This window comes from Nannospalax galili, unplaced genomic scaffold (assembly GCF_000622305.1).
Source record: "Nannospalax galili isolate Female #2095 unplaced genomic scaffold, S.galili_v1.0 scaffold1318, whole genome shotgun sequence".
NCBI classification, from domain to species: Eukaryota; Metazoa; Chordata; class Mammalia; order Rodentia; family Spalacidae; genus Nannospalax; species Nannospalax galili.
In genome coordinates, this window is record NW_008342123.1 from 1,619,506 (window position 1) to 1,645,370 (window position 25,865).

Sequence of the window (25,865 nt, forward strand, 5' to 3'; positions counted from 1 at the left end):
CTGTGAGAGTGAGGGAGGACAAGAATTGAGAAAACCAAGTTACTTTCGTTCTGGAAATCAAATTACTGACATTTCACACATTGTCACAGTTCAACTAAACGAAGGAGCTTTATAAAGTGGCGGGGCCCTGGCTAGCAATCACTTCAAACCTTTCAGTTCAGTAGATGACCTGTCGTTTCTCTTTTTTGGCACCCCTTCCCCAGACCTCAGACCCCAGAGTTCAGAGGCTTTCCTCTCCCTAGCACACATGGGATCTTCTGTGGAGAGCCACAGCCTCCGCCGCCATTACAAGATGGTGCCGGTATCCGGACCTTCTTAAAAGTAAACATCCTGCCACACCCATAAGGGGCGTGCACAAGAGCCTGCTTTCCCCCGCCTCCTCCCGTGGCGTGATCTCCAGCAACCAGTCCGCTTCTTATGATCTCCAGCAACCAATCCGCTTCTTATACGTCATAAATGGGACCTTTGGGGCATATATAAGCAACAGCTCTCCCACTTCTCGGCTCTTCAGTCTTCAAATAAACTGCTGCAGAAGGATCCTGACTTGTCCTCCCGCGTCGTTCTTGCTGGCGAGACGGAAAGCGGTCGGGGACAATCTTCCTTCCTCCCTACCCTCCACCACAGCAGTGTTTCATTGCAAGGATGTTGCGTGCCTGGAATAAGAGTTCCAACTAAGCCCCTCAGTGTGTCCAGCACCAGGTGAGGCACAGTGACAAGTGGGACCATGTTGATAGCTGCTGCTGATGAGGATATAAGGACCCAAACATTCATTCACTGAATAATGAAGTATACACTGGGATTCTGTCTTCCTGAGGGAAATGTGGAAATAATTATGAAAGTCTCTAAAACTATGTATTCATATATTTAAAACAAAATTTTTTAGCTGGGCATGGTGGTGCAGGCCTTTAATCCCAGCACTTGGGAGGCAGAGGCAGGAGGATCTCTGTGAGTTCAAGGCCACCCTGGTCTACATAGTGAGTTTCAGGCCAGCTGGGGCTACAGAGAGACCCTGTCTCAAAAAGACAAAAATAATTTTTTTTTAATATATGACTGTTTTACCTGCATGCACGTAGGTGTACCTGTGGCATGCAATGCCTATGGAGGCCAATGCATGCATTGCCCATGCAATGCCTGAGGAGGGTGCTAAGTTCCCCTGGAAGGGGAGTTTCAGATGTGGGCTCTGGAAACTAAGCTCAGGTCCTGCGCAAGAGCAGCTAGTGCTCTTAATTACTGAACCATCTCTCCAGCCCATCATTAGGCTTTCAAACACAAAATGACACAAAATTATTTTAATATTATATTAACATTATACTTTTTAATATTTCATTCATTCATTCTTTCATTCATTATGGAGGTAGGATCTCTATATAGCCCTGGCTGTTCTGGAACTCTCTATGTAGACCAGGCTGGCCCTGAACTCACAGAGATCCACTTGCCTCTGCCTCTCAAGAGCTGAGATTAAAGGCATGTGCCTCTAAGCCTGGCATCAGATTCACTCTTGGGTTCATGCTTGCTGTCACATGCACCACACCATACCCACCTTGCACCAGCTGTAGTGGCTCTTACCCATGAGAAATCTGAGAGGTGCCCTGCCTCCACTGCTGTGCCTACTGCACCTTGCCTATATGTGGCCCCCCAGAGCAGCTCTGCCCCCACCAAACTCACAGAAAAGCATGGATACTCCACCTCAAAACTCCCAAGAACCTGCCCTGCAGATATCACTGATGTGGATCCAAGCTAAGGAAGCTGTAGAAAGCCATGCTATTATGTCCTCCTGGAACACAACCAGGGCAGCCCACACAGCCCACACACCAAGAAACATCATCAGAAGGAAGTCTTTAGCACATACAATAGTTTGGACAAATATCCTCTAAAGGCCTATGTGTTTAAGGATTGGCCACCTGACTGCATCCTATTGAGAAGAGAGAGAACCTTTAAAAGGCAGATTCTGAAGGGAGGAAATTAGACTTTCACCCTTCCTTATAAGTTATTTATCTCAGGTATTTTGTCACAGTGACAGAAGACTGACTAATACACTAAACTGGTAGAGAAAACTGAACTGACAGACATGAAAATATCAACCAAGGGTCACAAGAATTATGAAAAGTAACAACCTGATTCCTCTAAAGAAACACAGTTATCCCCTATCAGCCCACCACAACAGAATGGATTGACAGAATGCTAGATAAAGATTTCAAAATACAGTTTTGCATCTATGTTCATCATAGGAGTGGGTCTGTAGTTTTCTTTTCGTTGTGCCTTCACCTAGTTGGGGTATCAGAATAATACTGACTTCATAGAATGATTTTGGTAGTGTTCTTTACTTTCTATTTTGTGGAACAGGTTAAGCAGAATTGGTGTGAGATCTTCCTTGAAAGTTTGATAGATATCAATTCAGGGGTAAAGCTGTCCAGTTCTGGGCTCCTCTTTGAGGGGAGGCTTGATTACTGCTTCTGCGTCGTTGCCTGTAATGGGTCTTTTTTTGTTAGTTACATCTTCTGGTTTTAATTTGGGTAGATCACATGTGTTTATAAATCTTTTATGTCTTCTAGGTTTTCTGACTTTTAAGAGTATAGGCTTACAAAGTAATCTCTAATAAGGTTCTGTATTTCATTGGAGTCCGACATTCTTTTGAGCTCTAATTTTGTTAATTTCTGTTTTCTGCCTCTTTCCTTTTGTGAGATTGGCTCAGGGTTTGTTGATCGTGTTTGCTTTTTCAGAGAAACGACTCTTTGGTTAATTTTCTTTGTCGCTATTCCATTAATTTCTTCCCTAGTCTTTACTATTTCTTTCTGTGCCGGATAGCTTTAGTGTCAACTTGACAGAAGTTGGTAGACGGATCCTCAACTGGAGAATTGCCTCCATTGGACTGGCCTGTAGCCCAGTCTATGAGGCATCTTCTTGATTATTGAGTGAGTGGGAAGGCCCAGCCTACTGTGAGTGGTGCCACCCCTGGGCAGATGGGTCTATGTTGCATAAGAAAGCAGGCTGAGCAGGGGCCAGGGGAGCAAGTCAGTAAGCAGCATTCCTCCATGGCCTGTGCTCCAGCTCCTGCCTCCAGGTTCCTGCCCTGAGTTCCTTCCTTGGCTCCCTCGGTGATGAACTGTGACCCAGGAAATGTAAGATGAAATAAACCCTTTCCTCCCCAAGTTGGTATTGGACAGAGTGCTTGGTCATGGCAATGGAGAGGCAAACTAGAACTTTCCTTCTAAGGGGATTGGGATTGGCTACTTGTTTCTCAAGAGCCCAGAGCTGCATCTTTAGGTTGTTTATTGATAGCTCAGGTGTTTTAAGTGTGAGCACATATCACTGCACACTTCCCTCTTGGGGCCGCCTTGGCCGAGTCCCAGAAGCTGTGACAGGTTGTGTTCTCTTTATCATCTCTCTCTAGGAATTTTAATATTTCATCTCTGATTTCTTGGATCACCCATTGGTCATTCAAAATGTATTGTTTAGTCTCCAAGCATTTTTGTGGTTTCTGTGGCTACTGCTGTTCATTTCTACTTTTAGTCCATTATGGTTCTGATAAAATGTAAGGAATTATCTCAACATTTGTATTTATTGAGGTTTCCTTGAGTTGTATGATATGATTGATTTTGGAAAAGGTTCTGTATACTACTGAGAAAAATGTGTATGTCCTCTCTGTTGGGTGGAATACTAACACACACACACACACACACACGTATATCAGTTAAATAAGATGGATCCATAGTGTATGTCAATTGTAAGTTTTCTCTATTTGTTTTGGAAGACTTATCTAAAAATGAGACTGCGGTGCTGAAATCCTCCATTATTATTTTATCAGGACTTATCCACCTTTTATACTGTTTAGTGTTTGTTTTATAAAATTAGGGGCCCCAATGTTCAGTGCATAAATGTTTACCATTGATGTACTTCTTGATGAATTGTGCCCTTTATTAATATGTAGTGTCCTTTTAACTGTCTTCTAATCGGTTTGGGTATGAAATTTACTTTGTCTTATGTAAGGACAGCTACAGCTGCTTGTTTATGGCTTTCTTCCATTTGCTTGGGAGTTTTTTAATCCTTTAATATTCAGCTTTTTATATCTTTGCTAGGTGTGTATCTTGGACACAACATATGGTTGGGTCTCATTTTTTAATACAGCCCATTAATTTCTATCTTTTTAGTGGTGAGTTGAGGCCATTTACATTAAAGACACTATAGAAAAGGGTTTACTATTTCCTATGAATTCGTTTGGAGTTAATCTGTTTTGCTGAATTATTTGTATTTCTTTTTCTTCTCCCATAACAGATTTGAAAATTTTCTGAGTTGCTGTGTTTGACATGGGCGTGTCTTTCCTGGGTCTAGTTTGCTTACCCATTCTTTTATGGAGTGTGTGCTTTCCTGTATTCACATGGAGGAGGCTGTCTTTCTTCTTCCTTCTTGTAATGTATTCCATTAAGAATTCTCGGGACTGGAGAGATAGTTCAGCAGTTAAGAGCACTGACTGCTCTTGCAAAGGACCCAGTTTCAATTTCCAGCACCCACATGGCGACTAACAACTGTCCTAACTCCAGTTCCAGGAATCCGATGCCCTCTTCTAACCTCTACAGGCACTGCATGACACAGTACACAGTGCAAGCAATACACTCATACACATAAAATTAAAAAAATAATAAAATAGTTTTAAAAAGAGAATCCTCAGGGCTAGAGCGATGGCTCAGTGGTTAAGAGCACTGACCGCTCTTGCAGAGGTCCCGGGTTCAATTCCCAGCACCCACATGGCGGCTACAAAACGTCCTTAACTCCAGTTCCAGGGGACTCTGAAGCCCTCTTCTGACCTCTGCCACGTTGCACGACACGGGTTCACTCACATACATGGAGGCAATAAACTCATACACAGAAAATAAATAATAATAATAATAATAATAATAATAATAATAAAATATAAAAAAAAGACCAACACTCCCTCACCCAGTAATGATCAGAACTATTGTTCCTCTACTAAGGTTGGGGCCTGCTGCCCATTTCCCCATTTCTATGCTGGGGTTTTGTCTGATGGAGTTTGCATGGGTCTTGTGCATGCTGACACCATTGCTGTAAATTCATATGAGCAAGCTCCCAGAAACCTGTAAGACTCTGTTTCTTAGGATTATTTCTTAACTTTGTATTTTTGACATCGAGATTATGCGTCATGGAGCATTTCTTCTCTGGTCCTGTCTATTTGGAGTTCTATATATCCAAACCTCTCATGTTTGGATATTTGTTTCTTTTTCTAGAATCAAATGCCTGCTTCCTTTTTTCAGATTTAGCCTCTTGAATGCATCCCAGACTTCTTGGAAATTTTGTTCATGTTCTTTAACTTTTTTTTCCTGTGCATATGTCTGTATGTGTTATTGTCTTGACTTTATCCACTAACCCTGTAATTTGTTTCTCTGCACGGTCTTGTCTGTTAATGATGGTATCTGCTGTGTTTTATTTAATTGACCATCTCCTTCATTTCAAATATTTGTTCGATTTTTTTTTCCTTTTAAAAATATTTTATTATTTTTATTTTATGTATATGAGTGTATTGCCTGTATGTATGTAAATGTACCCATGTTGTACAATGCCCAAGGAGGTTAGAAGAGGGCATCGGATCCTCTGGAACTGGAGTTATGGGTGGTAGTTAGCTGCCATGCAGGTGCTAGGAACTGAAACTGGGTCCTCTGCTCTTAACTGCTGAGCCTTCTCTCCAGCTACTGATTCTTTTTCTTATTTTTGATATATTTTATTTATTATTTTTATTTTATGTGTATGAGTGTATTGCCTACATGTATGTGAGTGCACCCGTGTCGTGCAATGCCACGGAGGTCAGAAGAGGGATTTGGATTCCCCTGGAACTGGAGTTAAGGATGGTTCGTAGCCGCCATGTGGGTGCTGGGACTCGAACCCAGGTCCTCTGAAAGAGCGGTCAGTGCTCTTAACCGCTGAGCTATCTCTCCAGCCCCCTCCTGATTATTTTTCAATATTTCAATCTCCTTGCTAAATTTTCCCTCCATGTTTTGGACTTTTGTTTCCAATTTACTGACTGTTTCATTCATCTTGGAGATCTCGGATAGATTTCTCGTGTCAAGATCTCGGATAGATTTCCTAAATTTGTGCATCTGTTTGTTTGATTCTTCTACATGATCATTAAATTCTTTTTAAAAAGTAAAATTTTGAATTCCTTTTCAGGTAATTCAGCCATCTGTATAATCTTGAATTCCTTTATAGGGGGTTGGCCAGTTGGAGCTAGATCATAGGTGGTGGTTTTATCATATTATTTGTGATTCTTTGTTTTGCTTTGCAAATCTATTGGAACGTGTTTGTCATTCAGTTTTGAGTTCCTCTTCTTCCAAGATGTTTTGGATTTTTTTTTTCTGTGATTCTTCTCACAGAGATGTCTACATGAGGCTTAGCCACAGGGACCGGTGGAACTTGGTGTTGACTGGCTAATGGAATTGCTGAGGTGATCCCACCTTGGCTATCTGCCAACAGGACGAAGGTTAAAGTCACACACCAAGCCCCAAGGAAGCCAGACAGGATCACAACCCAGTCACCTCCTGGACTCTGTGAACACATGTGAAGGAAGACTCAAAACACCAGGGTCACCACAGTCTATGAATTAACCTGGGGCTCTGGTTAACCCCACAGGCCTGAAGTTACATCTGGGACCACAGTAGCACAGACCTCCAGTCCTGTGGTGATCACTGAAACCTCAGACACCCAAATCACACACCCACACTACCCCTAAGAGACCCCTGGAGCCAAACCCCAGCCTCTCAGGGGACTCTGGGCACAGTGGAGTCGAGGCTCAGGCTCTGCACTGAACTATGAGCCCACCAGGGCGGGAGGTCTGGTCCCACAGTACTCCCAGGACTGTCTGGAAGCAAAGGTCTAGTCCTCAGATGATCTGTGGGCTCATTGGACCACAAAGCCTGTCCCAGCAGCACTGTGCAGTTCTGTGGACTCTAAAGGCCTAGTTGCAGTATGCTGTCTAGAGCCACTGCTGCCAGATGCTTGGACTGGCCAAGCTCCTGCTGCCACCAGAACTGGAGGCCTGGTCCTGTGGTTTTCAAAAGAAGGGAAAAAGTCACAGGAAATCTATTTGGTGAAATAATAGTTGAAAAATTTCCCAAATCCTTGGAAATTCTTTCCTTGTACGAATTTCAAGTTTGTTTTATTTTGACTTTTCCAGTCTTGAGTTACACAAATATATTTATTTATCTTTATTTTATGTGTGTGAATATTTTGCTTACACGGATATAAGTGCATCACATGCATGCAATGCCCCACAGAGGACAGAAGAAAGAGTTGGATCCCCTGGAACTGTAATTACTGGTGGTTGTTAACTGCTATGTGGGTGCTGGAATTCAAACCCAGGTCTTCTGCAAGAGCAATCAGTGCTCTTAACCGCTGAGCCATCTCTCCAGCCATCTCCAAATTCTTTTCTTTTCCTTTTTTTTCTTTTCTTTGTGGTATTTTGTCTAGACTGGCCTCAGACTCGCTTTGTAGCTGAGAATGACCTTGAACTGCTAATCCTCCTGCCTCCATTACCCAAGTGCTGGATGAAGGCATTGTACCAACATGCCTGGCTTTAAATCTTTTTTAATTTTGGCAGAATTCAGAGAGGTTTTTTCCTCTATGGTTTCTGCCTCTCACATACTATCACGTTATCTCTACCCTTAAACAGTCATCTCTTTTAAATATCTTCTTATTTAACATTTATATTTTAATCCATGTACAGTTTAGTTTAGCTTAAAATGTAAAAAGAACATGAAATTAGTGTTTTACAAATAACTATAAATATTCTACTTCTGCTTGTCAAAGTCTGACTTGGATGACTGATATGCTAAACATAGCCACACATTTGGAGTTTTTCTGGAAATAGTCTGACCTCTATTTTCCTCTGGGCTCTCTTAGGCAGTGAAATCTACAGTGATTCACTGATCCTCAGAAAAGAGAGGAATAAAGGATGACAAAATTTACCAAAGGCTGCGGAAAAAAAAATACCTCGAAAAAAATTCTTCTAGAAAAATAAATTGAACAATCAATTACAGAGGAAGAGAAGTAATAAAGTAACAATTTAAAAACGAATAATAATTATATTCCGAGACCCAAGGAACAATACAAAAGCAATAATGTTTGTCATTTGTTTTTAATTTTGGCTTCTATTCTTTTGACTTCTCTGTTTTCTTGGTCCTTTTAATTAATAATAATTTTTAAAATTTTATTTTATGTGTATGAGTGTACTGCCTGCATGTGTGTAAGTGTACCCATGTTATGCAATGCCCGCAGAGGTCAGAAGAGGGAGTTGGATCCCCTGGAACTAGAGTTATGGATGGTTGTTAGCTGCCATATGGGTGCTGGGAACTGGACCCAGGTCCTCTACAAGGGCAGCCAGTGCTCTTACCTGCTGAACCATCTCTCCAGCCCCTCTTTATTTTTATTTTACATGTATGAGTGTTCTAGGGGCATGTATGTAAATGCACCACATGGGTGCAATGCCTATGGAGGCCAGAAGAGGGCATCCGATCCCCTAGAACTAGAGTTATAGACGGTTATTAGTTTCCGTGGGTGCTGGGAATCAAACCTGGGTCCTCGGCTAGTGTTCTTAGCTGCTGAGCGCCCCTTTATTTTTACTTGTATTAAATTTATTTGTGTGTGCGGGGGTGCCCCTGAGCATGCATGTCACAGTGTATATGTGGAGGCAAGAGGACAATTTGCTGGAGTCAGTTCTCTCCTCCCACCATGTGGGTACTGGAAATTGAACTTGGGCTGTCAAACTTGGCAGCATGTACCCTTACCCACTGAGAGCTCTCACCAGTCCAAAAAAGGAACAGTGAAAAAGAACAAATTAGAGATTTGATTATGAGAAGGAAAGTTGTTGAAATAAGGGATTTACTTAATGCAATGATGAACAAGAAGATGAACTGGTCAAGGGAGGGTTTTCGGGAGAGTTCCAAGGCATTAGGAAGCATAAAGTGAAGAAGAGTGACAGGAACTTAAGGGGTGTGAGGCTAGAAACAGAAGTCAACATCTCCTCAAGGAAGCCCCACTAGAAGCAAAAATGAGTAATGGATGAGAGGGAATACTTCAAAATAGTACTGAGAATTCCTCAAAAATTAAAGCAACGTACAAGACACTAGATTAGATGGAGTCAAGAGTTCCAAACAGAATGGCCAGTTAGACTCTATACATTATAATATCATGTCCAAAGAAAAATTATAAAATGCTCCAGAGAGAGAAAATAGATCATATTGGTACTGGACTTTTCAATAGGAACATGGAAGGCAAGAAGATTACGTAATAAGATGTTTAAAAATTCAAAGATGGGGGCTAGAGAGATGGCTCAATAGTTAAGAGCACTGGCTGCTCTTGCAGAGGACCCAGGTTCAATTCCCAGCACCACATAGTAGTGAACAACCATCTGTAACTCCAGCTCCCTCTTCTGACCTCCATGGGTACTACACACATGGGTGCACTTACATACATGCAGTCAAAACACTCCTACACACAAAATATAAAGAAAATACAACAAAAATTCAAAGAAAAGTAACTTTTAGATGTTAAGATGTTTGCACAAGTTTGAAAAAAGAGATGAAGAGGATTAAGACAATTTTGATCCAGGTGTGGTGACCCACACCTTTAATCCCAGCACTCTGGAGGGAGGGGCAGGTGCATTTCTGTGAGATCAAGCCCAGCCTGGTCTATATAGTGAGTTCCAGGCCAGCTGGGACTGTAGGAAGAGCCTGTCTCAAAACAACAACAACAACAACAACAACAACAACAACAACAACAGAAAGACAATTTTGAGGCTAAAGATATCAAGATAAAATAGTTAAAAGCTAATATATATTATATAATATATATATTTATTTAAAAGCTATAGCTGGGGCTGTGGAACAATAGTTCAGTGGGTAAAGTGCTTGCCACAAAAGCACGAGGACCTGAGTTCAGATCCCCAGCACCCACATAAACAGCCAGGTGCAGAGATATATAACTGTAATCCCAGCACTGGGAAGGCAGAGAGGGACAGATCCCTGGAGCTCACTAGCCAGCCAGTTTAGCTGAGTCAGTGAGCTCTGGGTTCAATGAGACTGTCTTAAAAACTAAGGTGGAGAATGACAGAGGAAGACACCTGATTTCAACCTCTGGCCTACACACACACACACACACACACACACACACACACACACACACAATGATATAGTTAAGTGCTATCTCAGCATCAAAATTGATAAATGTGAATTTCTGTTCATTCTATTATTTTTTAAATATTTCATTCATTATTTTTATTTTATGTGTATGAGTGTATGGCCTGCATGTAGGTACCTGTATCATGCAATGCCCGTGTCATGCATGCACCTGTGTCATGCAATACCCGTGGAGGACAGAAGAGGCTGTCAGATCCCCTGGAACTGGCATTATGGACAGTTGTTAGCTGCCACGTGGGTGCTAGGATTCAAACCCAGGTCTTCTGCAAGAACAACCAGTGTTCTTAACCACTGAGCTATCTCTCCAGCCCCCAAGTCTATTATTTTTCCATTACTAATATTCTTTGAGTCTCAATACGGGTAGGAGTAATAATTGTTCCCTTAATATACTATAAGTGTGAATTTGTCCCAGTCCTTTGCAGCTGTAATGAGACTAGAAGACAGAAATTGGCTAGACCATTTAGAGGCAGGAACCTTGAAATCAAGAGTTCTAGGGGTTTCCTTGCTTCTCTGGTTAGGAATGCCAGGAGGGAGCCCTTGTTTCTTACCCCTTCCTTGCCTGGGTTTTACACATGTGGATAGCACTGCTTTTTAAAGAAAAGGAAAAGGGGGGGCTGGAGAAATGACTGTTCTTGCAGAGGACCCAGGTTTGATTCCCAGCACCCACATGGGGGCTACCAACCCTCCATAATTCCAGTTCCAGGAAATCTGACGCCCACTTCTGACCTCCATAGGCATTGTACAACATGGGTGCACCTACCTACATGCAAGCAATACACTCATATATATAAAATAAAAATAAATAAAAAGAAAAAAAGGTTCCAATTCACCCATATACAATTCAAAACCAACCGTGGTGATATAAACACATCATGGTTAGTAAGACTTATATGTTATTTTTATTATGAAAATTTCCAAGGTTTCCCAGAACTAGAGATAATCCTATGTCTAGCTCCTCTGTCCAATCTTAGCTATATTTAATATCATTTTCCACTTTTTAATATAACATTTTAAATTTAGTCTTTCAGCCTTTCAGCCTTTCGTAAATGTATATGATGTATTTTGGTTGTATCCATGTTCTCCTCCCTCCCTCCAGCTTCCCCTGGATCTCCCCAACACCGTCCCTCCCAACTTCATGTCCTCTTCTTTTTACGTTTTTATTTCTTAAATTTTTATTTACTTATTTTTATTTTTCATGTGAGTGTTTTGCCTACATATGTGCAAGTGCACTTGTGTTGCACAATCCCTGCAGTGGCCAGAAGAGGGCATCTGACGCCTGGAACTGGGTTGTTAGACACCATGTGGGAGCTGGGCGGGAACCTGGGTCCTCTACAAGAGCAGCCAGTGCTCTTAACTGCTGAACCATATCTCCAGCCCTTATTGTAACCTGACTCCAATTAGTGCTGCCCACATGCAGACGGACGGGCCCAATCACCAGAGCATGGACAACCTACCAATGGCCCATACCCCCAAAGGAAAATGACTCTCCCTCCCCCAGCTGCCATTAACTGCCAATAGCTCCTCAGGTTGGGGTGGGGCCTCATGGGCCCCTCCCCCATCCATAGCAGAATGTTGATTGGCTTGATCTCGGACCAGACCATAGCTGCTGTGCATGAGTACAAGGGCTCTGCCATGTCAGAACACAGCATTTCACAGCACTCCTTCCCAGTCTCTGGCCCTTACATCTTTGCACCCTGTGATGTTCCCCGAACCTTGGGGCAGGGTTTACTATAGTTGTCCTATTTAGGACTGAGTGCTCAACAGTCACTTATTCTCAGCTCTTTAACCAGTTATGAGTCTCTGCATTAACTACTGAAAAATGCAAAAAGAAGCTTCTCTAGCTGAATTTGAGAGCGGCATTAATCTGCGGGTAGATTAGAGGGCAGTTTGACAACGTGACCATTTAGGGTCCACAGGTGGTGCTGTGTGCAGATGGACAGGAAACACATAATCTCTAGTTGTCTAATTCAGGCACCAAAGCCAGCATTGTCTAAAATCCTACACACTAGCTAATACTTTTCCAGGTAGAAATGCTACAGGAAGTTTCACATGATTCCAAAGCAAATAAAATGGAAATTCTTCATCACAGAATTGTTTGTGATATGAAGATATGGAGACAAAGCAGTATACACACCCTCGGTTCTGTGTGGTCTATCATGGGGGTAGGTGTGCAATGGAGTACATCACAGCCGTGAAAAGCAGTGCCCTGGGTATCTGCATCTAGAAACAAGCAAGACACATACATGAGGAAAAAAAAAAAAAAAAAAGTCACATCCTAAGTTATTTGGTGTAAGTTGAAAATCACAGGAAAAAAATATTGCTTGTTTTGCAAGGATACATTCAAATTCAAGATTACAGATCAAAAGCATTAGAGTGGTGATCTTGGCAAAAGAATCAGGCAGCAATAAAGAATGAAGATTACAAGGAATAAACAAAGCAGGGTGTTGTATGCACGGATAGATGACAGCCACGTGGCATGAGCTGAGATACATGTGAAGAAACTTCTAGATTTGACTCTCCCACAAAAAAAGAGAGAAAAGAAAATGTGCTCTCTTCATTGTGGCCTTTCTCATGGTTGCAAGGCTGACATTTAGTTGGTGGGGAGGGGTCATGGTGGACACCCACATTCAGTGTCCAGTGTCCAGGCTGTACTGGATGGTAAATGTGCTGACCATCACTCTGGCCTGTTCTTGTTTAATAGATGTGACATCCTTTTCTGTTACTTAAAGTATTTCTCTTTCAACCCCAGTCAGTAATCTTGTTTATCCAACACAGTTTTCTCTGTTAAGAGGTGTCCAATAGGCGTGGTGATGCACACCTTTGATCCCAGCACTTGAGAGACAAAGGCAGGTGGTCTGTGAGTTCAAGGCCAGCTTGATTTACATAGCAAGTTCCAGGCCAGCTGGAGTTACAAGGAGACCCTGTCTCAAAAAAACCCTCAGCAACAACAAAATAAAAGCAAGTTTCCTCACTTGTTAAACCAACACAATACTGACCCCTGGTGGTCAGATCTTATTTGTGGTTGAATGATTGGTCCTCTGGGAAATGTCTTTAACTCCTAGGACTTCCTCAATTGGAGTCTGCAGATCACAGACTTTCTTAGTTTAAAATTTCATCACTTAAGTCATTTTCATCTCATTTTAAGAAATCTGGAATGGGAGGAGAGAAAGCCAAAGAGGTACGGCGCCATCTTGTTCCATTGTTTTGACATTCCGATCCAAGGATTGAATTTAGGCTCAAGTGGACATAGGTCTTGTGAGTAGTTCAGTCAGGAAACAAAGTTCGAGGCATTCTGGTGTCCAGGAGGAGGTCAAGAGAGAGACTAAGGGAGTTCTGAGAGGCACAGGTATGGGATTCTGGGAAGATGCCGGGCATTAGGTCTGACTCAGATGCAGATAAACTTCCCATGGATGGTCAATTTGGGGAGGTCAGGGCTGTGGATGTGTGGATCTTGGGGTGTTCTTGGGGGGTTGGGTGCTGTCTTCCACTGGCTTGCTTGCTGACTTTTCCTCTAAGGGTTGCAGTATTCAGTGGTTAGGGGAGGCAGGGGAAGGAGAATAGGTGTTCTTTCTGTGTCCAGAGATGTGGTTAAATGTGCCCAAGGATTCTGAGGCCTCAGCTATGCTGGAATATTCACAATGCTCCATCATCACCATTGTCTCCACTGTGTACTTATGTCCCTGAGGCAGGAGGATGCAGAGGAAATTTATAAAGTGAACCCTTTCTGTGTCTTTTTCTCTTGCCCTTGGCCTGGTAGCTGACCTCCTTCTCCCCCTCCTATCCTAGCCCTTCCTCCAGGCACTGCTTTTAAAAAATATTTTATTTATTACTTCTATTTTATGTGTATGAGTGTACTGCCTGCATGTGTGTAAGTGCACCCATGTCATGCAATGCATGAGAAGACCAAAAAACAGTATCGGATCCCCTGGAACTGGTTACAGATGATTGTTAGCTGCCGTGTGGGTGCTGGGATCTGAACCGGGGTCTTCTTCAAGCGCAGCCAGTGCTCTTAACCGCTGAGCCATGTCTCCAGCCCTGATGCACTAGCTGCTTTTTTCGCTGCCAAAGAAGAGCCCAGACCTTGCTCTTCCTCTGAAGTTTTCTAAGGAAAAGGCAGACTCTCCAAGAAATAGTCCCATCAAACTCAGCTGTGATTTTACTCAGTTGCCTTCTTCCTGGTTATCTTTGCTGGGACAGTTATCTTTTCTAGTTATCTTTCCTGTCCCCTGTAATGTACATTCTATTGATAAGTTGCCATGTGATGTCTGAGTTCATGAGAAGCAGGCTCTGGACGTTAGGCTTCGTGCCCTCCCCCATTTCAGACCCAAGCACGTCTGTCTCAAATTGTCCTCCAAGACCTCTTGTCTGAGGATAGGTTGCTTCCGTAACTCTGTGACAGGGAAGAAGGAGAGCAACTAAACAGCCCAACAGTAAAAACACTGTTCCTGGGAGCTGGAGAGACGGCTCAGTGGCTAACAGCACTGACTGCTCATGCAGAGGACCCAGGTTTGGTTCCCAGCACTCACATAGCAGCTACAACTGCCTGTAACTCCAGTTCCAGGAGAATCCGATGCCCACTTCTGACCTCCATGGGCACTGCACAACATGGGTGTGCTTACATACATGCAGGCAGTATACTCACACACATAAAATAAAAATAATAAAACATTTTTTTTTAGAAAAACACTGTGCCCTTGAAAAGAGCTAGAAGGCAAACCATTCCCAACAGAGGCTGTTTATCCCACACTATAAAAGGGTCTACAGTGGGAAAGAGAAACCTGGGAATTCATCTACGGGACGTTCTGGGAATCCCAGTTGACTGCCCCGACCTCCTCAGCTGGTTTCTGCTGGATATTGTGGGTGCCCAATGTGACAGTGCTCTATCTGTTGCCCTTTCTTATTTTACTTGAAACCTCATCTGAGTTCCTCTGCTTTGCCTGGGACTCTCTATTGGGAACTCCAGGGGGGGCTGCTTCAACAGGCTGCCTCAGTCAGTTTCTGCTGGTTGTTTTTAGATCCCAATTTGCCGGTGTTTCTGCCGAGCTCTGTATTTAATAAACTCATTCATTCAAAACCAAAAATATGGCTATCACATATCATTCTCTGGACTCAATAGAATGAATGCCCTCACCCCAAGCCAGCCCTCTTACCTGGTAGCATCTGCAGCACAGGATCACCCACAAAACTGACAGAGCCAAGACCTTGAGCAGGAGGAGTCCATACTGCACAGAGACCAGGAGCCCAGGGGAAGTCCAGTCAAAGGAAGAGGTAGAATTTCCATTCCTGGAGGCAGAGAGAAGGAGGAGGAGCCAGAGTTGGAATGTCACCTGCTCCTGCATGGCCCTAGCTCCTTGTAGCTGGAGCTTATGTGTCTAGGAACTCACCCCGTGCTCTGAAGAGACAATAGACAGAGAAATGGGAATAGCGTTCATGAGGTCTCTGGGTCTGGAAGGAAACCCAATCACAAGAAACCCTACTAAATGAATGAAAGGCTGGCTAAGGAATCTAAACTGTGTTGGGTGGTGGGAGCAAGACACCTCCTCACCAGGTCAGACAGAAGGCCATCATGCTGACCTAGAAGTAGGAGGCTGCTTCAGCCACAAGGAGGAGGCTGTCCCCAGCTCAGCAGGCCAGTGGAGGAGGACACAGAGTTACTTTGGGGGACCTAACCATTAAGGGGGTCTTGTGAGTTGTCATCATGTCCACTCTCAAGCAACTGGTCCCATCCTGTGTTGTCTCTGGACCTCATTTCTTGGGTTGTGAAATCTTGACTCATCCTGAAGATGTTCTGAATCCCGAGAGGCTCCGCCCACACGCAGGTGGGAGGAGCCTGCACTCTCACCCGAGCCACACCTGTCCCCACACATTTTGTGGTGGTTTTAACTAATATTTCTTTGGTTATGGGCAGTTTTGAACACCATTTGTATCTCTTTTGGATTTTCTCCTCTACACATTTCCTTTTTCTAAAATTGTATTTATTATTAGTGTACGTGTGCACAATGATGATGATGGTGGTAGTGGGGTGTGTGTGTGTGTGTGTGTGTGTGCCACAGCAGGTGTGTGCTGGTTAGGGGACAACTTTGAGGAGTCAGTTCTCTTTCCAGCTTTATGTGGGAATTGGGGATGGAACTCAGGTCTCCCGGCTTACACAGCAAGCATCATACCAAATGAGCCATCTCAACAACCTTACAAATTATTGTCTTTCATGTGTTTTTACCATTTTCCACTGGTATCCCCACCTTTTCCCTTTGTTTTAGCATTACTTCTTTGCATTCTATGGATTGCAATCCTATCTTGGGCTTTTTCAATTTTTTTCCCAGCTGTCCATCTGTTGGCAAATGTTTGTCATGCCAGTTTTTTTGTTGTTTTTGTTGTTGAATAGAATTTCCCCTTCTTGATGCAACTGGTTTCATTCCCCCCCCACACACACTTTAATTTCTGCTTTTAAAGTTTTATGTAAAAAAACGGTCCTTCCTCCTCACCCAGATATTCCTTTTGTTTTGTTTTGGGTTGAGCCGGGGGTTAACCCTAGCTGGCATGGAACTCCCTATGTAAAGTCGAGAGACAGAGGCAGAGGCAGGTGAATCTCTGTGAGGTCCAGGCCAGCTATGACTACAAGGAGACCTGGTCTCAAAAAAGACCCAAAAATTAGGGCTGGAGAGATTGCTCAGTGGTTAGAAGCACTTACACACGTGCAAGCAAAACACTGAAACACATAGAAATAAATGAATATTGCCGGGCATGGTGGCGCACGCCTTTAATCCCAGCACTCGGGAGGCAGAGGCAGGCAGATCTCTGTGAGTTCAAGGCCAGCCTGGTCTACATAGTGAGTTCCAGGACAGCTGGGGCTATAGGGAGACCCTGTCTCAAAAAGACCAAAAAAAATTAATATTACAAAAAGAAAAATCTAACCTAAATAAGATTCTACTCATGACAGCAGGAAGATGTATTATTTCTAAGAAGAACTAATTTAACCAAGCTCTCTTTAGAGAAAAATTTTTAATTCTCATAAATGACACAGGTGGACCTGAATAAATAGAGTCTATGGTCTTGGATGAGACAAGAATATTATAAAAATTTCAAGTTCCCACAAATTAAAAATAATCTGTTAAGTGTCACCCCAAACACAAGTTTAATTTTTAAAATTTTCTTTTGATCTGAAAGGCCAGTGATGGCTCTTCACAATTGAGCCACTTCTCCAGGTCCATAGATTAGATTTTTCTCAGTGATTACCTCCAATAAAGACCTACTTTTGGTTTTTGTCAGTTGCTCTTGTATCCAACACCTTTGCCAAGTTCCTTGATGAGTCTTAATGGGCGGTTGATTCTGCTTTTTTTTTTTTCATAGACAGGGTCTCACTATGTAACTCCAGCTAACCTAAAACTCACTATGTAACTATGTAGACCAGACCAGCCATGAGCTTAGAGATCTGCCCGCCTCTGCCTCCCTAGTGCTGGGATTAAAGGTGTACACCACGACACCCAGTTAATTCTGCCCTTTTTTAAGGTAGATAATTCCATCATCAACAAGTTTTCAGCTTTTACCCTTCCTGTCTAATCCCCCCCCACACTTTTCATCTAGCATTGACTACAATCTCTAATCCTATACTAAATAAACATCTGTGTTTATGAATCCCTAAATCCAACCCCCGCTTTTCTGAATTGCTAGGAATTGAACCCAGGGCCATGAGCACATTAGGCAAGCACTTTACCATTGAGCTACAGCTACAGACCTTTAATTTACACTTAAACTGTCTCCACTCAGTAATATTTATTGTAGTCAGTCTTTACCATGTCATATCTTCCTAGTCCTATTTTATTGTTTTTCTTTATAAACTTTTTGCATTTTTTTCAAAATCCATTGGATTTTTTTTCTGTAGTTTAATTTGGTCCATTTACATTGATAGATTTCCTTTTTCATTCAAAAATTTTTAATTTATTTATTTTTATTTTCTGTGTATGAGTGTTTTGCCTGCATACATGTAAGTGCACCCATGTCTTGCAGTGCCTGCAGAGGCCAGAAGAGAGTATTAGATCCCCTGGAACTGGAGTTCTAGATGGTTGTTAGCTACCATGTGGGTACTGGGAACAGAATCCAAGTCCTCTGCAAGAGCAGCCAGTGCTCCTAACGGCTGAGCCATCTCTCCAGCCTCCATCGATAGATTTTCTAAAGCGGAACAATCTCTTCAGTCCCACAACAAAGCCCCCTGGATTGTTTTTAGTACAATGTTGACTCTGAACCCAGTATTTACTTTGGTTTGGACTTCTTGTTCTCCAAGAACCTGTGATGGAATTTCTTGCATCGCCTGCAACAAACTTTAAGACTAAGACAGCACTGGCTTCTCACATGCCCAAGGCAGACTTTGCTTCCTCCCCAATGTCTACATCTTGCATAAAGTAAGAACCAAATGTTTCATGTAAGATCAGTACACCTGAAAAACCACCCAAGTCTTGAATTTTCTGGAAGAATGGGTCTTTTTCTAACATTTCAATTATTTCACATTTATTAATCTATTCAAATTTATTCTTTTCTTTTTTTTTTTAGACAAAGTCTGGCTATGTAGCCCTAATTAGCATGGAATTCTCTATGCAGACAAGGCTGGACAGGAATTTGCAGTAACCTGCCTGCCTCTGCCTCCAGGTGCTGGGATTACAAGTGTGCACCAACATACCTGGCTCAGATTGATTTTTTTTTTCCTTATATTAATCTTGACATTTTACAGTTTTTCAAAGGAAATTATCTATTTCTATGATTTTAGAGAACATTCTGTTCAGGAAGGATTCTTGTAAAAATTTCTGTAGCTGAGCGTGGCAGTGCACACTTGTAATCCCAGCATTCTGAAGAATAGTTTGAGGCTAGCCTGAGCTCTGTCTCAAAAACAAAACAAACAGGGACTAGAAAGATGGCGTAGCAGTTAAGAGCACTGGCTGCTCTTCCAGAGAACCCAGTTCGACTCCCAGCACCCACATGGTGGCTAACAACCACCTATAACTGTAGAATCCAGGGTATTCTGGCCTCTGTGGGCACTGTGTGCATGTGGAGCACTTACATACATGCTGCCAAAACACTCACACATATAAAAAGAAAATAAAAATGAGAACAAAATCTTTATAAAGTGAATGATCCTTTTCTCATTTTTTCCTTCAATGTGTTATTTATTTACATATTTTATCTTGGTCATGAAAACAATATATCTATTTTGTTAAGCTTTTCAAAGAAACATTTGTGGGTTTCCTGGTCTCCATTTTTAAAATCTATTTCATTTATTGCAGCCTTTCTGTCTTTTCCTACTCTTGGGGACTCCAAGGGCTTCACATGCCTTCCTGTTTCTCCCATGAGTCCCATTCTTTAGAGGTCATTTGAAAGCTTCCAGGATATTCTGATTTTAGCATTCTCATACTTCATAAATAGGTTTATGGGTTTGTCTGTCTGCCTGTCTGTAGGTATGGTTCTTGTCTTGCCCTCCTGACAATCTGTGAGTCTTTTTATGTGTGTGGAGAAGGTGTGCACATGTGCCTGTGCTTGTGTAGGTGTGCATTCACAAGGCCAGAGTTTAGAGACTGGTGCATTTCTGTTTTCTGAGACAAGGTCTCCTACTGGAGCTCACCAATTGGCTAGGCTGCCTGGCCATTGAGCCCCTGAGATCTGCCTGTCTCCACCTTCCCAGCCCTGGGTTACAGGTGTACACTGCTTCGTAGGTTTTTTATGTGGAGAGTGAGGATCTGAACTCAAGTCTTTTTACTTGCATAGCAAACATTTTACCCACCAAGCCATCTCCTTAGCCCTGTATGGGTCTTTTCAATCTGAGATCTTTCCTTTTTCTGTAATTGAGAGAAATTTATATTTTTCCTTTCTTCAAATATTTCTTTCTTTCCATCTTTTCTTACTCATAAGGATTCTGATCTCCTCCCTCTCTCTCCCTCTCTCTCCCTCTCTCTCTCCCTCTCTCCCTCTCTTCCTCTCTCTCTCCCTCTCTCTCCCTCTCATCTTGTCTCATCTCATTCTGAGGATGGTGCCTGCAGCCTTTCCCACGCATTGCAAGCTCTCTACCACTGAGCCACACCGCAGCCCCTGGGGATGACAGGGATTCTCACCCTGTGATAACGTATCTACTCACTTGTTTCATTTCTCCTCATCACTCTGATTCTTCTTTGAGGGGTGGGATCTCATCCTTTTCCAGAAAATTCCTGCCAAAAGCTCCAGCTTTTCTTCCAGCTTACTCTCCAGCCACATCTATCCTTTCTGTCTCCCATATATTATAATCTAGGATATAATTGATCAAAAGCAATACCATCCAGCTTCTCTTAATACTCCTTATGCCTGAGTCCCAGATAATGTCTTCCCTTTCCTGTTAAGATGAGCTGATTATCTGTTTTGTTTTGTTGTTTTGTTCCAGACAGGCTCTTCCTGTAGCCCCAGTTGGCCTGGAACTCACTATGTAGACTAGGCTGAACTCAATCTCACAGAGACCTGCTTGCCTCTGCCTCTACCTCCTGAGTGCTGGATTAGACATGTATACCACCACATCTACTTTATGTGGTGTGGGGAATTGAACCCAGGGTCTTGTGCATTCTAACTGCTCTGGTTTGCTTTCTATTGCTATGATAAAAACACTGACCAAAACCAACTTGGGAGGAAAGGGTTTATTTTACCTTACAACTTACAGTTCATCATTGAGGGGAACCAGGGTAGGAACTCAGGGAGGAACCTGGAGCACAGACCATGGAGGAATGCTGCTTACTGACTTGCTCCCTGGCCCTACGCTCAGCCTACTTTCTTGCATAACACAGGACCATGCTCAGCCTGCTTTCTTATATAACACAGGACCACCTGCCCAGGGGTGGCACCACCCACAGTGATCTGGGCCCTCCCACATTACTCAGCAATCAAGAAAATGCCTCACAGACAGGGCCACAGGCCAATCCAATGGAAACAATTTCTCAGTGGAGGTCCCCTCTGTCAGGTGTATCAAGTTGACAACTAAAAGTATCGAGCAACTAACACTCTACCGATGAGCTACATTCCCAACCTGGTGATGATCACTCTTTTTAGTTCCTCTAAGCTGCCAAGTCATTGAGGCTTGTGAAGTCAGGAGCTTCTGGACTTAGCAAACACCCAGTGAGGTGGAAGAGAGGACCTAAAGACTTAAACTCTTTGCTATAATGAGGTTTTATTTATTTATTTATTATCTACTTGTTTTGAGAGTGTATGAACTCCCTGGACATCCCTTTCGAGGACCCTCCCTCTGAAGAGACCCCTGACTTACCAGTGCTCAGTGTCATTGGTGGAAGGGACAGAGGTCTCTGCAGAAGTGATCAGAACTAAGGGGAAGGCAAAGAAGAAGGTGGCTGTTCAGAGAACCAGGACAGAGAATGCGGAAAATCTTAAAGCTTTTTTTTTTTTGTCTTTTTGAGACAGGGTCTCCCTGTAACCCCAGCCGTTCTGGAACTCACTATGTAGACCAGGCTGGCCTTGAACTCACAGAGATCCGCCTGGCTCTGCCTCCTGAGTGCTGGGATTAAAGGCATGTGCAACCATGCCCGGCAGGTTTTTCTTTTTGAGAGAGTCTCACTATGTAGCCCTGTCTGGCCTGGAACTCACAGAGATTCACCTGCCTCTGCCATCCAAGTGCTGGGATTAAAGGAGTGCACTATCATGCCAGGCTTAAACTTAAAACTTTTTAAAAAATATTTTATTTAATATTTTATTTATTATTTTATGTGTATGAGTGTATTGCCTGCATGTATGTGAGTGCATCCAAGTTGTGCAATGCTGCGGACAGGGTTTCGGATTCCCCTGGAACTAGAGTTAAGGATGGTTCATAGCCATCATGTGGGTGCTGGGAATTGAACCCGGGTCCTCTGCAAGAGCAGTCAGTGCTCTTAACCACTGAGCCCCAAATTTTAAACTTTTACATATTTGTGGGATTAATGTCAGAGGCAGGCCTCCCTGAATCTTGGCCTCCATGAGTTGCCTGGTCATCTGCCTTTTCTTCCTGAAAACCTACCTGTCCTTGTTGGGAGCAAGGTGGTAGTCTGTGTAGAAAAACTGGAAAATGCTAAGATAAAAAAGAGAACACAATTTTAGGGGGGTGGAAGAGAGAATGGGGTCCGGCCCCCCAACTGTGACAGGATATAGGAGGCTCAGAGCTGATCCCTTTAGGACCAGGGTCCCTCAGGACAGGGGTTAGTGGGTCTAAAATCTTTACCTTAAAACTTTTATGTATTTATGGCCTGGCAAGATGACTCAGTGGAGCACAGGCCTGACAACCTGAGTTCAGTCCCTGGAGTCCACAGTGGAAAGAGAGAACGAACTCTTAAAAGTTGTCCTCTGACTTCTACATATGTGCTCTGGCAGATGGAAGCCTACACTCCCACACATCATACACACATATACACACATGCATTCGTAAAATAAAAATTAAAACAAAGCCTTTTACATATTTACTGGGTGCCATATGATATTTCAATACATTTTATAAATGGCTTAATTTTAAAATCAAAGTAAACCTGTCTCCTCAACATTTAACATTTCTTTATGGTAAAAACATTAAAAATCTTTCTAGCTTTTAAAGAAATGAATAGTACGTTATCACTAAGATCATCCTGCTGTGCAACACAATAACAGAATTTCTCCTTTAAAGATTTATTTTTATGTGTATGAGTATTTTGCCTACATGTATGTAAGTGCACTACATGTGTGCAGTGCCTGCAGAGGCCAGAAGACAGTGTCAGTCCCTGGAACTGGAGAGTTATAAGTAGTTGTGAGCTGGGAACTGAACCTGGATCTTCTGCAAGAGCAGCCAGTGCTCTTAATCGCTGAACCATCTCCCCAGCCCCAACACCAGAATTTCTTTCTCCTTACTATTAATTAACATTCTTTGGCCAATCATCCCCTGTTGCTCCCTCCCCTCTGGCAACCACCAATACACTCTCAATTTCTATTAGATCAGCTTTTTTTCTAGACAGGGTCTCATGTAGCCCAGGCTTGCCTTGAATTCACTATGTAACTGAAGATGGCCTTAAACTTCTGGTCGTCCCGCTTCCACCTCCTAAGAGGTGGGATTATAGGCATGTGCCAACTTCCCTGGTTTTAATTGGTACTGGGGATGGAATCTGGGGTTTTGTGCATGCTAGGCAAGCACTTTATCAACTGAGCTACATCTCTAGTCCAGAGATCAACGTGATTAGATTCTACATATGAGTGAGGTCATGCAGATTGTCTTTCTGTGCCTGGTTTATTTCACTTAACATAATGATCTCCAGTTCCATCCCTGTTGTTGCAAATGACAGGATTTCATTTTTAATGGCTGAATAGTACTCTCTGCGGCATTCACATTTTCTTTATCCATGCATCAGACACATGGTTTACATTTCTTGGCTTTTGTCAATAGCTCTGCAGTAAACACCGATGTGCAGGTGTCTCTTTGACATCCTTGTTTCATTTCCTTTAGATATATAGCTAGTCAGGAGATTGGCAGAACACATAGTGGTTCTATTTTTAATTTTTTGAGGAAGCTGTTTTCGCAATGACTGTGTTAATTCACATTCCCACCAGCTGTATATAAGGATTCCCTCTTCACATCTTCCCCCAGCACATGTTCACTTGTGTCCTTTTAGTAAGAGCAATTCTTACTAGAGTGAGTGAGGTTATATCCCACTGTGGTTTTAATGTACACTTCCCTGATGTTAGTGATATTGAGGATTTTGCTAGGCATTTGTGTGTCTTTCTCTTTAAAAAAAAAAATGTCTTCTTAGGTTGGGCCTGAGACCTTTATGAAGTTCTTAAATAAAATCTAGCACTGACTAATGGGGAGGAGTCTCCCCAACCTGGTGGGAAGTGACCAAATAGCCGGTGTTCATCTCTCTATATCTGAAGCCCTGAATGGAGCTTCTTTGTAGCCCTGTACCCAGGATATCAACCCCAGGGGTAGACCGCCCCTAACCTCAAGCTCCCTGAGTTGCCTGCCCACCCCTCTTTCCTCCTTACAATGCCTACCTGTCCTTGTTGAGAGCCACGTACTGGTTGGTGAAGGAAGAGTGGACCAGGCTAAAGAGAAAAAGAGAAAATGACTGTGCAGGAGCCTAGAAAGGAGGGTTGGGTCTGACCCCCAAACTTTGACAGGATATAAGGGGACTCAGAGGGAGTCCCTTGGGGTCTCTCAAGCCAGCAGTGACCTGTGCCATAAATCTGCACAGCTGTGCCTGTGTAAGAAGAGAGTCAGGGCTAGAAAAATGGTTCAGTGGTTAAGAGAATGTGCTGCTCTTGTAGAGAATCTGAGTTTGGTTCCCAGCACCCACATCAGGTGGCTTGAAACTGCCTGTGTCTCTAGCTTCAGGAGATCCAATGCCTTTGGCTACCACAAGCACCTGCACACATGTGGCATATACACACAGACACACAGACACACACATAGCACACAGACACACACACAAAGAGAGACAGACAGACAGAGACAGACACACAAATAAGGGAGGGAGGGAGGGAGGGAGGGAGAGAGAGAGAGAGAGAGAGAGAGAGAGAGAGAGAGCGCTACTTCAGGTCTCTGCCCTGTGAACCTTAGGCATTATTTCTCAGTGCCAGAGCCAGGAATGGTAGGGACAAAGTTGAGAACCCACCAATGGGCTCCTCATTCCCCCACTCCCCTCCATCAGAATAGACGGCGTGTTAGGATTGGGGGTGACAGGTGCATGGGTAGGGAGAAGTGACATATATAGGGGGGCCTTAGGGGAGGTGGTGTTTCCCCCAAGAAAGGCCTCACCTAAAGACACCACCAGGCTGATGTTTCTGAGCACGGTGACCATTCTGTGGGAAGCATTGTAGTGTCCACACCAGTAGGGAGCGGAGTCTGTCTCCTTCAGCTGAGTCACATTGATGATAAAGAAGCCGGCTTCAGGGTCATCCCATATTGTGTGTCGTTGCTCGTTAGCAGCTGTCCGAGGCTGAGTGGTAGTGACCACTCTCGTACACCTATTTGGAGCCGTCTGCTGACACCAGGTTTTCGGTACATAAGGCCCTGTCTTGGGCATGTACTGGCACCGCATGGACAGTGTCTGTCCTACCACTCCATGAAGTTCCTCAGGCTCAACAATCACTCCCCAGGAACCTGCCCAACAAGCCATCAGGTCAGAGCCCTGGATGTACACGCCTGCTCACCAGACTGGTGAAGCTGGAAGGCAATAGCTTCTAAGCACCCAGACTCAGAACATAGCCCCAAAGACTGCCCTCTGGTGACAGGGTCATCCTGCTCCCCACCCCACCCTCATCCTTCATCTACTCCTCAGCCCTTTACATCCCCGTCCATCTCACCTGAAACCAGAAGAGCCAACAACAGAGGGGTCAACGGCAGGTATGGGCACCCCTGGGCCATGTCACCCTTGATTCTGTCAGTGGAATAGAGGACAAGAAGGGAAGGCCTTTGGACTGGGCAGGAGTCTTCCCCTAACTTCTCAGCATCTGTAAGCTATAGAACCAAAGGTCAATGCTTTGATTAGGGAAGTGACTGGCCTGGGTAGGCGGGCTCTGTGGGCACAGGGGAGGAGCTGAGCCTGGCCTGGATTGGGAACCCCAGCTGCAGCCATCTCTGGCCCTCACACCCCAGCCCTGCCCTGGTTCCTTGACTTCCTTTCTCCATCTTCTCATCCCTATCTCTCCACGTTTGCCACC

At 43.5% G+C, this 25,865-nt stretch overlaps 1 protein-coding gene across 1 annotated transcript; it reads right to left on the bottom strand.

Moving 5' to 3' along the window:
- Nucleotides 1-12,036: 12,036 nt before the first annotated feature.
- Nucleotides 12,037-25,569, bottom strand: Treml4 (triggering receptor expressed on myeloid cells like 4). Its single transcript, XM_008837943.1, has 7 exons — nucleotides 25,509-25,569; nucleotides 24,961-25,305; nucleotides 24,316-24,403; nucleotides 24,198-24,248; nucleotides 22,207-22,257; nucleotides 15,350-15,482; nucleotides 12,037-12,063 (listed from the first exon to the last, which is right to left on the bottom strand). Exons 1-7 carry the CDS (start codon nucleotides 25,567-25,569, stop codon nucleotides 12,037-12,039), a joined length of 756 nt encoding a protein of 251 aa, XP_008836165.1.
- Between the last annotated feature and the right edge of the window lie 296 nt (nucleotides 25,570-25,865).